Source organism: Falco rusticolus, chromosome 8 (assembly GCF_015220075.1).
Source record: "Falco rusticolus isolate bFalRus1 chromosome 8, bFalRus1.pri, whole genome shotgun sequence".
NCBI lineage: Eukaryota > Metazoa > Chordata > Aves > Falconiformes > Falconidae > Falco > Falco rusticolus.
In genome coordinates, this window is record NC_051194.1 from 24,655,510 (window position 1) to 24,672,684 (window position 17,175).

The window sequence follows — 17,175 nt, forward strand, 5'->3', positions numbered from 1 at the left end:
TGCAGATGGGGAAGAGGAAGGAATGAAAATATGCAAAACTACATTTTTCCTCCTCAGAACCTACCAATTTTTTAGTATTCACTGAGCATCTGTTTGTAACAGAATACATTACCTCATAAAGTAGTTTTAATAAAGAAGTCTCTTTGGAGCACTTACAAAAGGAGGACAAAACTGGTGAAAATAGCATGACCTGACAGAGCACTGGCTATTTCTACACTGACCTACTCTGTGGATGCAACTAATGCATTAAAATATGAAATCTCTTACTCAACTTTTAAAATGTAGCCATGTTATATAACTTACAAAAAAAAAAAAAAACAAAACAAAAAAAAAAAACCAACAACCCAACAACAACAGGTTGTGATGCTAAAACTTAAAATATTCTCTTGTTCCAAATAGAAAAATGAAGGCAAGGTATTTTGTACTAGCTACAGCATAAGTTGCTTTCCAAGCACTGTACAGCAAACTGGAAAAGCATGTTGACCAAAAGTATTCTACGCTCATTCTAAAATTTAACGTATTTACTGTGTTATATTTAGCTTAAGAGATAAAAAATACAGAAGCAAGAAGGAAGGTATCAGCACATGACAACATTTAAGGTGCATTACCTGTGCTTTCGGATGCGTCTGTTGTGAGGAATGCTGAGATTGCTGTTTCTGCTGAAGCTGAGCAAGCTGTTGCCTCTGCATTTGAACTAACTGCTGTTGATGTGTCTGAAATTGCTCCTCTGTGATACCCCCTGTTACTACCGAAAAGAAAGGGAAGCAGCGTTAGATAGGCCTGCACAAAATATATCTGAAATGCAAGAATATCTATGTTGGATCACAAATGGTTGAAGGCAACATACACTGTGTTAGACACCTGCAGAGATCATCATATACCCTTATGTAAAGGAGAGGTCAAGCTAAACTTATTTTGTTCTTTCAGCACTAAATCAAATTACAACAAAAGAATTCATAGCTTTCATTGTTTTTAAGCAGTTTCTATCTTTGGTGGCTTTCTCTACAGTAGCTTTAAGCAAACACTTAAAGAAATTATTTTCCTGCCTCTCAGAAAACAGCAGTCACAGCTGCAGAAGGAGTACACTGGGCTGAGCTGGGTGCCTTCCCTCGCAGTGAACATGGGGAGTTAATCCTTGTACAGCTTTCCTTCCTACAGTCCCTTATCACTGCCCTTTTCACCGACACCAGAAAGGACTTCGCGTCTGCCAGGCATACGCTTCCTTTGAGAACGCCTACCTAAACAGCACAACCAGAATTCATATATTCAAACAGTTTGTATACAGTGCTATACCAACCCTCACTTGAAAAAGCTATAAACTAATACACAATGACAAAGCTAATCTCCAGGCCTAAAACTTAGTAAATGTCTGTAAATATCACAAATATTTTGCAAATCTAGTTTGACCTCCTTATTTCACACCTCCCACCCCCAACCTCTACTTGAAGGAAACTCTTAACTTTCACCTGAACAGGATTTTCTCTATTTTGTTCTGAACTATTTTTTTTCAAATCTGAAGCTGTCACTCATCTCAAAACACCTGGATTCTGCAGGAATATCACCTTATCAAGAGACACTACACTAGCATTAAAATAGGAAGTGATCTATCTTTCAGGGTCTGGCTCTTTCACCTACTAGTTGTAACACTTGTGGTTGTCCTGAAATTCCTTTCTTGAGTAAATACCAAAATTAAGACTGTGACTATTTAGAAATTAGTACTGGCACTTGTTCCTTACTGCTACATTCTTAAAACAGGTTTCAACTATGTTAGGAGGGCACTTAAAATCCAATGAGTTATGCAGATAATTTTATTGGATTCTGGGAATATTATCATTTCCAACACATTCCAAAACCAAATTTATTTTGTATTTAGCTTTACTGTGTTCCTCTTGAAGATTACCTATTACTGCAAGCATTTAATTCTGAGTTCAGTCAGCTAAACCTGCTAAGTTCCCTTACAATAGTCTCCCAAAACGTGTTGTATTACTAAAGGCAAGAGAGCCAAGAACAGCATTATGGAACATTACATATATATGTATTTCTATTTTTAGGTTCTGAGGTAACAAATTCCAGAACATGTATTTTGTTTTTATAAAAAAGTGTTTTAGAACAAGCTTAGACTACACTTAGCCGTAATCAGCTGTCATTTCTCAGCAATACAGGGGTATTCATCTAGACTCAAAGTTCATTATTCTACAGGCTGTAAAGACGTAACACGGAAAGCAGTCTCTGCATCGAGGGGTCATCTGATTTAGCCCACATATCAATTCTATGTTTCCAATCTCCCTTCATTCTCAGTTTGACACAGTCCATGAAGTCATCAAACACACTATTTCCAGGTACAGGGAAGATTATCGTAGTAACGTAATAATTGCTCACTCTGCCTTCTCATGTTTAAACTCCACTCAGTTCACTACCTGTCACCAGATACTTATTCAGTGGTCAGACTGAACTCAGCTGTTAGCCTTGTTATAAAACAGCAGATCTTCATTAGCAGATTTAATATTATTTGCTTCTGCCAACTCAGACAACTGAAGGGTCCTAGAGAAAAAAAGAAAACAGCAAACCTCTATGACATCTCAAGGTAGCCTTTAAAGGTCATAGTTAAGTGAAAGTGTTCTATATTTCTATTAAAGGTTCTATTTACCAGAATTTTAGCTTCCACTGCTGAGTATCAGGATTTTCTATGTTACCATACCCTGACTGTACTGAAACACTATAACTGAGCAAGGTAAAAAAAAGCCAATGTGAAATTAAGTCTTCCAGGCTCCTCTCCTCCTCGACAGCTTTGGTTTGGATTATTGCATCCCTTCTCTTACGATCTGAAGGCTTTAATCAAAGATTGTCTTTTCAGGCTGCCCCAAAAGCAGCATTTCTTTAATTATTTCTATATGGTATTTAATTCTGGGGGAAAAAAAAGGAAAACAAAACAAAACAAAAAAACAACAACAAAAAAAAAAAACCCAAGAAAAACTTCAAAACGTAAGAGCTTCTTCCATAAGCACAGTTCTTCAACTGAGAATGTCATCATCTGCAGTTGTCTTTTGTATCTTGGGACATGGTAACTAAATCGGTAACTCTGAGCAGGTCATAGGAACTGGCAGATGAAGCAGACTGGAAGCCACGTGCAACATACCGACTGTACTGCAAACTGCTGAAGATTTTGCTTAAAAAAAAAATCTACTTCTTACTTCAGTCCCAAAAACTGGCTGAGTTGCACTCTAGGAATTCTGCAAGTAGGTTAATTATTACTTACTCTACCATCCACAAATTCCTGGTAACTTTCTCCCTCCATCATCTCTCCTGATGACTAGTTGTATCCCTAGCTCATCAGTTTCTCATTTTACATTAAACAGAGAGTTGGTCTGGAGGTGTCTCTGTCTGGAAAAGTAAGCTGGTCTCTGCCAAAGTGTGCAAGACTACAAAAAATTTACACAACTGATCAAAGGGAACAGATTGTTTCACTGAACTTGTCTCAAAGTTCCTCGGATTCAGCTTTTCTGTTTGCAGTTCTTATAATATGAGCAAGAGAGTAATTTAACTTGAAACAGTGGTTCTTTATTTATGCACTGATGAGGCACTTTCAAGAAAACACTAGTCACACATTTTTGAAGTAAGTCTTTCTGTTTGTACAATGCCTAGCATCTGAGGAAATACCAGAGTTGCTTTATTAATACAAGTGAAAAATGTAAGTCAGAGGTAACTTTAGACATTCTTGCACACCGAAAACCAAAGCGAGCAACTCCAAGTCTTCTCTAAACTAAAAGAAAAAACAAAAACCAAAAACAAAACTCAGTTTAACTACCGTCATTGTTTCCTCTAGAGGCAGCTTTATGCTTACACATAAGTGTGCTATAAAAAATCATCTCCCAAACAGAATGACTTTAATAAATGCAGCAATAATACTTGTGCTCATTTAATGCACAACCAGACTTTGACCAGCCCTTTTAAAATTTACTCACTATTTACTAATGAGAAAAATCTAACAGCAGTGCCTCTTGCTGGCTCAGTTACTTGGTGAAGAGCTTTGTTGTCTACTGCATCTGATCCTTTACCAGAATTACAGGATCTGTTTTATAATTTAAACCTGGAAAGAAAAAGGTCTTCCATAACCATAAGTTTTCCTGCATAATGTACTTCAACTACTCAGCGATCTCTATTCAAATCTAAATGTATTCTTCAGATGATTTCTAAAATTATATAACCAAAGTTAATTACTATTCCTCTACAAAGTGTCTTAGATCCATCAGATTTAGTAGTATGCTTTTTTTTTATTATTTCTCTATAGCCTCTCCCACCATTAAAATCAGTGTTTCTCTTCCCTTTCCTTCAGTTCTCATTCCCTAAGAGTGTAAATCCTGAGGTACTTGAGTGCTAGTCCACATGTATGTATCAGGTCTGTCATTAATTTGCTATGCAGCACCAACAGTTTAGGGTTTTTATTCTTGTTGATGGCATTACATGAATCATGAAGGGCTGACATTTTTTTCCTTACGTATACACAGTTCCCCACCAAAACACAGCCCCCTTTTCCCTGAATATACTGCTTAAATCTGTTCTCGTTTTTGTTTTCTTATTCTGTGTCATCCCTCCTATAGCTACTACAATTCTCTTCCACTGATGTGGTCTTCATTTATACTAAAACCAGGTGTGGAGATTTTACCAATCTCTTCAACCTTTTCCCTTCACTCATTTCTTCATATACTATTAAAAGCAAATATATCTGCTTCCATCCCAAAGTATTCGCCTAGGTTTTTTTACGTAGACTCCACCCTTGGGGGAGGAGGCTATCTCCCCCGAGCAGAACTCAAAGCCTCAAAGTTTTACATCTAGCTAATCCTTAAATAATCAATTGATATTTATTATTACATCACCATGAAAAATTCTACAGAAAAAATAATCAGCTTAACCTGTACCTTTTTAAGCCACTTTCCTTACCTTGGTGTCACCATACTTTATTCATGCAAAATTGAAATCTTGCAGTATTACTTGCATGTTACATAAAGAGCTATGAGCAAATTCTTCGTTGTTCCTTACAGCTCGTAGTCCACGTTTCACATCCTTAACTCTAACAAACAGTATTCCTTTCTATTTTCTGCATTTGCTTTAACAAGACATTTCTCGATGCTTATCAACAATCCCATCACACAAAACTGCCCCCTTCTGCTACAGATGCAACTCTCCAGACCTTCAAGTTCCTTACAAAAAAAAAAATTATATAAAAATGACCACAGCATGTAATATTTGTTCTCATCATGCAGCAGAACAATATTGTTGTGCAAAATCATTTCGTCTGCACTGATGGTACTTAATAAGCTAATGCTCAGTCTTTTACAGACCTAACATAAAAAACTGCTTTTGTCTTCAAGAAATGTAATTTCTACGCATGAATTCTAAAGGTATGTTACTGAAGATTAAATACCGAATCCTGCAACTGTCTTCAAAAGAGACAGATCATTCCGCATCCATACAAAGCTAATTATGGAATTCAGAATCAGCCTATTTTTTAAATGTAATTATTCCGTATATACACAATAGAGTAGGAAAATAGTCAAGATGCTTGTTGATGCTTGGTAGTGGATCTCTTTTGACGTATCTCTAATTGTTCAGCATTTAAAGAATCATACATCCTTTTACAACTACAAAAAAGTGACGTTAAACTTAAGCAATTACAACTCCTAGTACACGAGGCAAATGATGTAAAGACTTATAACGTAAGCTTAAAGGAGGCTTTTTTTTTTTCTTTTGGTGGCTTTTATTCCAACTTTAGTGCTCCTAGACCCAAATCGCTAACAAAGGGTCTACGAAGATCAGAAGTATTGCATATGTTTTATATTCTTGTGAAGATACTACAAGAAATGGTTTTAAGTTTTAGAAAAAAAAGTTTATGGCTGCCTTGCTCATCTGGAGCTATCGGGTCCATAAAGCTGAGCATTAAGAGATTGGCTTCACTGGCTGTGAGAGATGACATTTAAAGGCAAAGGCTATCTCCTGTCATACTTAATGGCTGATGATTCTCTGAAAAAAGTCAACAGAGAAGGCGCATCATTGGATGCTTCCAGTGTCAAAATTTTTACTATAACAGGTATCGGCAAAACATGCTGTTTTCAGACTTTTTCATGCCTGCTCAATATGCTTACTGACTTACTGCTGGTTTTCTGAGATGTTTTGGTAAGTGAAAAAGCAAAACTCCAACACACACCACCCCCCTGCCATGAAACCAACTGCTTTTCTTTTGCATTTATGAAGAGCATTCTTCCCTCCTTAAACAAGGTTAGTCTTTAAGACTCAATCACACCTAAGCAATTCTTAAATAGAAGCAGAATCCCTCCTTTGAATAATGCATGTTTAAGTCCGGCACTTTTATCAAGATTCTGTTGAAACCGTAATAAAAGCAGAAGGAAGAAGACTGCTTGTGGAAAATTTCTGTATACTCTAAGAAAACACAAAATGATTAGCTTGTATCTTTGGTTTAGGTACACATCGCTGCTGAAGATGTTATCAGTCCAATCACAAGTAAAGACACTGGAATTCAGTATTTCGAGTTCCAGAAAAATTAAAATCCTTGCCTACCTGATATGCCATTCTTGCTGGTGTTCAATAAAGCTACAGATGCTGCAGAAACTCTTTTATTATTCACAGTCTGCCCTGGTTTCCTTGAGGTACATTCTTCGCTATCACTGTCCTGTAGATTTAGTAGCCTTGGCTGAAAACACTGCAGTCGACATGATCTGATATTGCTTAGTATTTCAGAAAGGGACAGTCTGTTTTCACAACGTTTACTGGAAGCATTGGTCCGTGAAAAATTAGAAGAAAAGTCTAAAGTCTGGGAAGAGCTTGAAAAACTGTTCAGCATTTCTGGGTCAATCTGTCTCAAGACAGGATCATGTTCTGTGGATATTCGGTCCATTATAACCCTGATTGAAGAGGATGGGGAAAAAAAAATATGTTAGTTTAACTACCCCTTCCTAATACTTCCATCCTTTGAAGGGGAACAAAGGGTAGAAATAACACAACAGTACCTTCCACCCCTGCCAATTCGTCTTCTTGCAAATCCTATACATCTTCTTGGAATTGTAAGAGTTGTAAGGCAATGCCTGAACCTCAGTTTGTCCAATTCTGCCAATTCCGAGCTTTCATATGAAGAATTAGTTTGGTCCAAACGAGGCTGTAAGAAAAAAAAAAGGCAATTTTGCACTCATTTAGAGTGTATACTTCGATTAGGTTACTGCTAAGTAATTATCATGCACAGGCCACAGTATAGAAAATGCCCACAGAACTATCACTTGATTAATATGCTCAGATCATAAAAGAACTTGGAAGATTAAAAAACGAAAACAAAACAAACCCCCATGAATTCACAAAGCAGAAAACCCTCTTTCCTTGATTAGTCATAACATTAGACGCCACAACGAAAATATAGAACAAGCCAGAATTAATTCATTCTGCCAAGAAACACATAAAACCATCCTACTCAGACATGGGTCCATCTGGCCAAGTACCTCCCGTCTGATAATGGCTCTTTCAGTGCTTCGTCACAAGATATAAAACACAGGGAGAAATCCTTCACTTGTTACAGCTTCTGGGCTTCAGACTCTTAGAAGCCAAAGGACTTCCCACAGGCAAGGCTGCACCCTCACCATGTTTTGTACTCAGCTGAGGGGCCACCCTTCTCATGGATTCGTCTTATCCCACTATAAAGGGTCAGTAGCATAAAAGCTTTTGTCTGTAAAAATGAGTTTATAAAAAATAATTGATAGAAATACTTCAAAACTGTACGCACAACTCCAATGCTAAGCGTCGTGCTACAGAAGAATACTTTTAGTATTTATTGTGACAAAGGAAATCCCAAGAAAGCCTGTTCCTTTATCAGAGGGTCCTGCTGAATCACCAGCTGTACAAAGCAAAACTTCCCAACTCAGATAGCTTGCAACCTGAGTATGTAGTCCAAAATTTGCCCTTTAGTTTTACTCATGAAACACACACTGCCAAAGGTAAAGATGCTGATCTGAACGGCCTTTGTTCCAATACACAACGTTCAATTACAGGAACTTGACAGTGTATTGTCTGTATCAGCTTACCTTAGGGCATCTTTATCACTCCAGGAATATCTTCATTATTATTATGAACTCAAAATTGCATAATCTTTACAAGCAGAAATGCTGAATGCTGTCTGAAATGTCTTATATGACAGGTTAAGAAATACTCATTATCAATTTTTGTGATCAGGTTAAAACTACAGCAACAGTAGTGCTGTAGATTCAATCAATTTATGTTAAGAGTTAACCAAGACTCAAATGGCTTCAGTAGTTAAAAAAAACAAACCTAAAAGGCTAACATTAAGGCTGTTAAAAAACCTGCTTCTACACAACAATGGAAAACTAACAGGAAAGAACAATAATAGAAGTTTTCAGTCACATCAACTTGTTTTGGCAAAGGAATTAACTCACAGGCTAAGGAAAGAAAAAAAGAAGGATGAATTCTAAGCAGGAGAGAAGCTTCAGCTAACCCTCTGAAGCTAAGCAGAAAAGGTGATTAGATGAGCAACCAAGTAGTAAAAAAAAAAAAAAAATCCCTCACCCAAACTGAAATACCAAGTAACCCGAGAGGCCAAACAAAAAATGGGTGGCAAACAGACAAGTATGGTCTTAAATAACCCACTCATAAATTTCTAAAAGAGGAGTAATTAAAAATACTGACATTCTGGGAAAGATTGAGTTGTCTGTGGTATTCTGAAAGTGACTACAACACAGCAGGACACTGCAAAGCTGGCACAGTAGCAGTGCCAGCACACACCTGACCTGGGCAAAGAATTTCCAGTACAACTTGTATGAGATGCCCATGCTACAATCTGAGCATTCTGGGGAATGTCTGGGCTTCTGAAACAGCCTTCCTAGTGACTAGATGACTTCCCTATAAGTGGCTTTAAAAGCTACACAATTATTTTTTCGTGTACCTTCATGCTTCCCATGGGAAGCAAGCGAAGAAAAAACAGACCCATCACAGTGTTGTGTTGCCCTTCCTGGTCCTCTGCAGCCTAGAGCTCCCCATCTAGAAGTACATGCTTGGTAAAAAACTATCATTCGGTGGTTCTGAGATGATGACAGGACATCTATAATTAGTCTCTGTCCTCTGCACATTCTTGCGATTGCAATTTAGTGTTTTTCAATATGCCTACAGTCTGCACTGTTTTCAAAAGAAAATTTTGACAACTATATGAAAAAATCCTCAACAGAGTAAACCCCTCTGCTTCAACAGCACTCTACTCAATGCCCCAGTGGGATCTGTCAGCAGGTCTGAGAACCGGGACAACTAGTATCTAACTCCTAATGAGCTCTACAATCTGGGAAGAAAGAACGTGCTAAGAAAACTGGGGGGGGGGGGGGGCGGGAACCGACAAAAAGAACCCTCTCTCCCTTACATCACAGAGTAACAATACAATGAGAATAATTCTCAAAGATTGAGAATAATTGTCTTTGGAATCACCAAATCATCAAAGCTTTGGTGGTGAAAGTGGGAACAGAAGAACTATTACAGTAGCACAACGACAATCTCAATTAAAAAAAAAAAACAACAAAGCAACAAAACAAAAGACACCACACTAAATCCAACAGCAGACAGTCTTACAGCATAATACTGGCATCCTGCTCTTCTCCTGAAAGCACAAGATCCATCAGGATCATTTTCTTCTTCTGCTTCTGATACTGGTGAGGGTACCTAGACCAGAAAACAAAGTCATTCTTCTAACTGCCACGTTTATATAATACAATTTTATTTATTATACCAAGTTTTATTTATATAGCATGAACGGCCACATTTATATATTAAACACAAGCTTCTCCAAAGCCTAGCTTCAAAGAAGAACACTTACTCACAGTTTATCCAAGTACCTTACGTACTACATCCACTGTCCAACAGAGTTATTCTCCATTTCAAGCCAGACTGACCAAATCACAGGCAACTGAAATTTCTGCCTTCTGTACACAGAGATGCTGTAACAGAGTATTACCTGCGGGAACTCATCTTCATCCGAGCTGTGGAAGTCATACTGTTTAATGTCACTCTTGCTGATAACAGGCAAGGGCTCAGCAGAGGGCTGTTGAGGAGTTACTACACACTCCATCTTAGGTTTCTTTAGATACTTCTTCTTTTGACGTACAACATCTGACACCTCCTCCTTTAGCGATGAATGATGAGGATGCTGTTTGTGAAAAAAACAAAAATTTTAAAAAAATAATTAACCTTTCCTTTTCTCATGCCTTGAAGACATGACTGCTTGTCTTTCAGAGCCTCTCACCATGCAGCATCTGCAGACTATTTCAGATACATAAAGAAAAATTTACTTAAAACACTAAAAAACCCAGAAATTTACCTCCAATTGTCTTTATGGGTATTTATTAATAAACAAGCTGAAAGTTTTCAAGCCACATGGCTACTTAAGAGGTTCCTGGCTTTGTAGTACTCTCAGTATACTGTAACTGGAAATCCTAATCTGATTACTTTCTGAAATCTCAGTTTTCTGTGGTAAGCACTTCTGATTTTCTGACCTGCTCTGATATGTTCAAAAGAAACGATCTAATTTGTTTCGTGTTTCTCAGCTTATATTTTTGAAAAGATGCACTGGTAATTTGGGTTTGCTATTTAAGATCTTGCGAACATAAACCCCCCGTAGTAAGCAACTCCATGAATATTAAACCGTTCTCTTGAACACAAATGCTATCAAACCTCAAAGCTTTTAAATTCAAAGGCAGATTACTCCACTTGAAAAATTCTCTATTGTAAGTTAAAGCCAGGGCAGTTTTGAAAAAGTGTTTGTCTGCTCCAAACTACACTTATCAACAACGGCCCTAGTAAAGGAGCTGAGCTCCATAACGGGAGAGGCGAAGCTGCGAGCCCAACAAAGACCCCTGCCCGAGAACCGCGGCCGGGGGCTTGGAGTAAACTCCGTGACCACAAGGTGTCGCGGGTGCTAAATACAAATTTCAAAAGGTCTTCAGCTCCCCAGCCTGGCATCCAAGCATTTTATAGGAACTAGTATTTCAGGTTATTTCCTCAAAACCACGTCTTAATTCCAAAGTTGGGTGCATTTCTTTCTTGCAACATTAACGGTGGAACATTAGGTCTTATCCTTCTTCTACACCGTATTTCATTCATAACTATAATGACATTAAAATGGCTTGCAGCGGTATCCTGGGGTTTTTGTTTTGGTTTGTTCATGGTTTTTGTTTGTTCCAAACACATGACCGACCTTCTATTATTGATGTTTTAAAGCAAGGATAGCCACTAAGGAGGAAAATATGGACTTATAACTTCAGTAGGTACTTATAGCTTAAGTTAAAGGAAACATGATATGAAGAAGTAGAAACAAGACAAGCAGACAATCACTTGTAGTAATACAATTATGCTAAGATTGGAAGCAGTTAGTTTTTCAATTAATGCTTGTATTAACTGCAAAAAAACCCCACCAAACCTTATTCTCAAGTAGCAATCTTAAAAACATTAACCCAAAATGGATACATTTGTCAACAGTGCTGCTTGTAGTGTAAGCTGCTTGTGACGGTATTATTAGCTTCCATTTAATTTCATCGGAACCACACATCACCAGAACCAACAAATACAGTCATGGTCATGGTCAACTAGGATCCTTTGGAAAAAGATTATAATGCTCTTCTGCACAGATGTATAGAGTGTCCTCATAAGAAGATCATAATGAGTATGCAAAACATTATGACCTGATTTGGTACTGGAACTGAATAGTGACAGAAGATAGAGATCCCTTTGCTGTATTTTTCTTAAATTTTTTTTTTTTGTGGAATAAGTTTCTTCGTAAGACAAAAAAACCCCCAAACCATTAAAGTTTAGCATTTCTAGCTACGTATTATTCTTACATTCTTATTCTCCAGATGTTACTAACAAGGTAAATATAAAACTAGATTAATTAGGTTCCTCTATAGATTAAAACAAAAAAAAAAAATGTAAAGGAAGGCTTTGTCAAAGTAGCTTTAAGTACAGCACTCCACAACTTTGCTAGTTTTAGAAAGACAAAATAACTAGTGTGTCACACATGGCAACTTGAGTTGTACATCCCGCACTCACTCTCTTGAGCACTCTCTCATCCTTTTGCAGAAACTAGGGGTTTCCAAATTTAGCCTCTCTTTCTTCCACCTTCCTATGTTTGCTACTTACCTAATATGCCGAGGGCCATGTAGCAGCAGATATAAAAATGTCTACTCGGCATTACTGAGAAGCATACAGGCCTCAGTAATAACAAACTGCTACAAATTCTAGTAAGTGTTTTTGAAAACATTAGTTGCTTACAACTTCTTTCAGCTGTCAACAAGGTAACAGATGCATTCCTGCACCTGGAAATTTTACTAATCAAAGATCAGTAACAGTTCAGAATAGTTTCTACAGTCCTTTGGCATTCTAGCTGTAATTCAGTAAAATCCTGTATTTTCAGTACTATCTTTGCACTGAGGGCCAGTCAGTGCTCAAGGACACCACCACCATCAGAAAAATTCAGTGCACTAGTCTCCCTTTGAAGTAAGAAGGAAAACAATTCGCTATACTTGGCAATCTCATGAGGTCCCGCTAGCCATTTAACACCTTCCCATTTACTTCACCTTACAACAAAAGAGACAGAACCAAGAAGAAAAATGGAGACTAGTCTAACACTGCTGTTCACAGAAACAAACAGCAATGCCAGCCAAACGTTTAAAAACTTAGGTGGGAAAGACAACAACCATTAAACTGGAAAAAACACAGCAGTCTCCTGGACTTCTACCTTCAAGCACAGCAGCCTCCTACTCAGTTTTCCAATGTGAACATCTCCTGGGTATATCCAAAAGGGTGATGGAACCGGTAGCAAGAGACTCACAGCAGAAGAAAGCTTACCTTAACTTTACATTCTTGAACTTTGTGATGATTTCCATTATGAAGAGTGGATGGAGTTGTGCTCATCTCTTTTTCAGGTCTATTAAGCTTCACTTCATTGAGGATTTCACCTCCATAATCACCCAAATGGTACCTAAAAAACCACGATTAAAAATATAATAATGTACTTCCACTTGCTTGAAAGACACAAACAAACAGTTTGCATAAAACCCTTTCTAATTTAGCTTCTGAAGTTTATGGTGCTACACAAGTCTTCGGCCGTGCATGTGTTCAGAAGACTAGCACCGATATAGGAATATATTATAGGAGGTATTTTCAGATTTGATGAAAATTAAAAACCTTAGTATTATAAATGACTTCTTAAAGATAAGAATTTGCAATTTTACCTTTTCTCAACAACTTCTAATGTTAAATGCAATAGCTCGCGTTTTGTTTTTTCTCTTCTCTTAATCATCTCCAAAATTGTTATGGCTCTGCTAAACTCTCTTCTTAATTTCAACATCTTCTCATAAGACGCTTCATCGTTCTTTCGATTCTATTGAAAGATTAAACAAATTTTAAGTCAAAAGCAAAACCTGGGAGGCATAAATAGCAAAAAACAGTTACATAATGCTGCTGCAAGTGAAAATCATACAAGTACATACAGAAGCTGCTTTTCCTAAAGCATAACCTAGCTGGTAAACAAGGCCACAAAACACAAACACTAACTTGTAAGAGTAAACTGAAAAAGAACTTTTCAGCCATTTCCTCCCCTGCTTTGTCTGATCAGATTCTGTATCAACCCAGTAGAAGTTTGTCAGAACAAGGAATTCAAGGCTTCCTAAAACACTTTTTCCACCTTGATTCTGCACACGGTAAGGTTGTCTACATATGTGTACAAAGTTGATGTAAAATACTGTGTAATTACAGATTACCTAGTTCACATCAGTTCATGCTACAAATAACAAACCTGAACTGTTTACTCCATGGCAAATGGAACGTCATTTTTCCCTTTTTCACAGAAAAATAAGTTTGTAACCTAGCAAGTCCCGCAGCTGCTTGTTTATGTGCCAATACCTACAAAAAAATCACCTTTTGAGTTTCAGCTTTCTAAAAAACGGACAGACTGTAAATTCTCTATAGAGAACTGATGGATTACACACTGACTACATCATTCAGGAGGTCTGAAGTTTAGCTGGGTCATCCAATATTGCAACTATTAATAGAGATAATCAGATCAGTAACTGTGGATACCGTAGGACAGATCCTGCAAGATGCTGGGCAGGAATCAAAACAATTCCTATGACCGCAGGATTTAAAGTGACAGATTTAATACAGTGAAATCTGACAAGTTACCTTTCTGGTCTGCATCTTCTCAGTTCTCCTCCGGAAGGCAACATAAGGGTCGTTGTTGGTGGAGCCATCCCTCTTTTCTTGTTTGATTTGGGGGATGAGAGACGGCCCTCTGCAATTCTTACGCTTTCTTACCCAGTAGTCATATACAGCCTTAATAAGGTAGTCATCCTCATTTAGCAGCAATTTAGCTTCTTGAAGTGTTACGAGCTAAAAGACAAAATTCAAAAGGTGCAATTGAAATGGGGGTGAGGTGGTGGTACAGGGAGAAAAATCACCACACATCTCTTGTATGCTTTCTAAATAAACTTAATTCTTTTCCAGCACAAGAGTAAAGGGAGGAAAAAGTATCTAAATGGAAGAACTTAAGCCACCACTTGGTCTTCCTAAGTTAGATATATAGTTCCCAACTCTTCTGAACTAGCATCATCATCTCTCAGAAACTTTCAGACAGTAGTCTAGCACTTCATCAATTCTTCATGAAATCTGAAAACATGGTTTGAAAAAATTACAAGCACAGGATATAAACGACTTACTACAATCTGCAGATCATCATTTGAAAATCAGTAACTTGGCTATTTCTCTCCCTAAAAACAGAAGTTTCTTATTGGTTAGCCATTATTAATGTATGATTCTTTGCAGTTTAATGTTGATTCCACTAGAAGATATTTTACTGTAGACAGAAAATATTCTGAAGTAAATCAGTTTCTTAATTTTTACCCCAAAATGTTTATTTTGTGATAGAAAAGGATAATGACTGTCCCTGTTTATTACAGCTCAGAGACACAAAGATGTGCACACCTTAGCTAAGTTATTTCAGTAGGAGATAGTTAAACACAGGTAATAAAAAGAAGAAAAGTTATCATTTAATGTTCAGCTTTTTATATGGCAATCAGACTCTAAATAAATGCAAACCCCATCATTGATTAACTAGTATGTTTGCTTAACATGCTCACACCATCTGAAAACCATTCATTAAATAAAAAGAAAACAGTATCTCTAATATTACTTAAAACAGAATTTGCGCAGCATTTCATCTTCCCTGTAACTTGAAAAATATCAACTGGACAACCTAAATTTGCAGTTCTACAACATGCCAAACTATGTTAAATCTTGTCCCTACATTAGGGTAAGCAGAAAAAGAAACAACACATTTCAGAAAAATAAGGCTATCCTAACTAGAACTACTGCTACTACATAAGTGTTAATTCCAGCCAGAGCAGAATAAAACCCTTGCAATCTACAGTAGAACTAGAAACACACAGAACTGTTTTCAAAAGAAGAAAAAAAAAAAAAAAACCACCAAAAACCCAACAGGCTACTAATGCCTCTGTGCAGTATTAAAACAATAATTTTGCATCTGTTCTAACTAGAATGGACATTAGCCTGGTTAATCAAACACACATACTCACCAGCATATCCTACCCACATGTAAAAGTTGATATGATTATGTATGTAGCTAACACACAACTTAAACATCGCTCCATCACTGTGAACAGTGCTTAAAAACAATTTCAGTCTTGTTTGTCCTCTGCTCCCTTTTTTCCATTAACATATTTCTTAATTAAAAAAAAAAAATCTACTCTGCCTTGAGTGCACAGTTAGCAACATTAAGTTAACCCTGCTTGCTTGTTTTTGCAAGTAACATGGATGCAATAATCTCTATATTCCCTACTTAAATCAGGTTACCAAAAAGCCCAAGAGGAATGTCTGGAACCCCCTCCTTGGCGAGGAAGGCACTGCCACCAGCATCCTTTTGTATTTCAGAGGTAAGTCATGTAAACTGAAGCAAACTGTATAGTAGCTCCAAGCAGGATTTGAGAGCACTATAACCCCATGTGGGGAAGGAATCTGCCAGGCAGCCAAACTTCTTTCTTTCCCAGGCTCCAGTAACCTGCAAGAATTTTTTTTATCTTAGCATTCCTAACACAGAGCTTAAAACAGAGCTACTCAATATCAGCTGAAAATTTTCTGTAGCCTAAAAGTAGGACAAGAAGCTTGAACACACAATTCACAATCCCTGAAGTCAGGCAAAAAATACTATACATGAAGTTCCACACAGATTTAATCTGCGAAGACGAATTTCTCTTCACACACCTTAAAGAGAGAGTCTATGCTATGAGAATCAATTACAGTGCTTCATGTGCACATAACAGCTTTCCTGTCATGGACTTCCTTAAATAACCACTTTCTGGTTCTGCTATGTTTCGGTGTTATTTACATTTAAGGGGAAGAGAAAGGGGCGGCTGCCCACAGAGAAAAATTTATTTCTCATAATATTTTATTTTATGAAAACATCATTCAGTTCTTAAATTTATCTTCATTATTCACGCAATCAGGAAAGATGAAACGAACATAAGGAGGATGCAAATTAACCTTGAAAACTGATAATCAGAACTGCTTTAACTGGAAGTCAAAACAGTGTTAACTATATCAAAGCTCTAAGAGATCCAAGTACCACATGTTCTACAAGTTATCATCCAGTGTACTCTGCAGGTTTTTTTCTTCACATCCCATCTTCTTAGCACAGTAAGAAATATTTACCTAATCCTTGTTAAAGTTGCTCTAAGACGTAGAGAAGACAAAATCTGGGCTCTCAACACATAGCATTGAACTAAATCAGGCTAACTAACTGAGGCAGAGCTGCAGATCCTGCAATGGATTTTTTCTCTCCTGTGAAACATCCATCTCACTGAGAAATAACTCTACCTATTTCAAACTTGCCTTTCAGAAACTGATCCTTCAGGTGTAACTTTTGAGTAACATTTTTGGCTTTAAGACCCTTCTCCAGACACTGGCACCTTGGAATACCATAGGAACTGATGTTAAGATACTGGCACCTTCTATCCATGACCAAGTAACACACAGCACACACCTGCTTCTAAAGCAAAGAAACCAGCCTCCAAGTCCGAATTTGAGTATAACTTTTTCTGGCATCTGTGCAGTTCC

General features: G+C 37.4%; 1 protein-coding gene across 3 annotated transcripts in view; it reads right to left on the reverse strand.

Annotated features, from left to right (window-relative positions):
* EPC2 (enhancer of polycomb homolog 2) overlaps positions 1–17,175 on the reverse strand; it is a 50,760-nt gene that overhangs the window by 6,126 nt on the left and 27,459 nt on the right. The window contains exons 1-9 of one of the 3 annotated variants that reach the window (XM_037397226.1): positions 15,916–16,025; positions 14,230–14,436; positions 13,281–13,429; positions 12,895–13,027; positions 10,010–10,201; positions 9,628–9,717; positions 7,023–7,168; positions 6,574–6,917; positions 609–745 (exon numbers count right to left, since the gene is read on the reverse strand). In XM_037397226.1, the coding sequence (XP_037253123.1) occupies positions 609–745; positions 6,574–6,917; positions 7,023–7,168; positions 9,628–9,717; positions 10,010–10,201; positions 12,895–13,027; positions 13,281–13,429; positions 14,230–14,436; positions 15,916–15,978 (1,461 nt within the window). In that variant the 5' untranslated portion in view covers positions 15,979–16,025. Of the gene's footprint in view, positions 1–608; positions 746–6,573; positions 6,918–7,022; positions 7,169–9,627; positions 9,718–10,009; positions 10,202–12,894; positions 13,028–13,280; positions 13,430–14,229; positions 14,437–15,915; positions 16,026–17,175 lie in introns of those variants that run through there. The other 2 variants (XM_037397225.1, XM_037397224.1) reach the window with 2 other exon arrangements.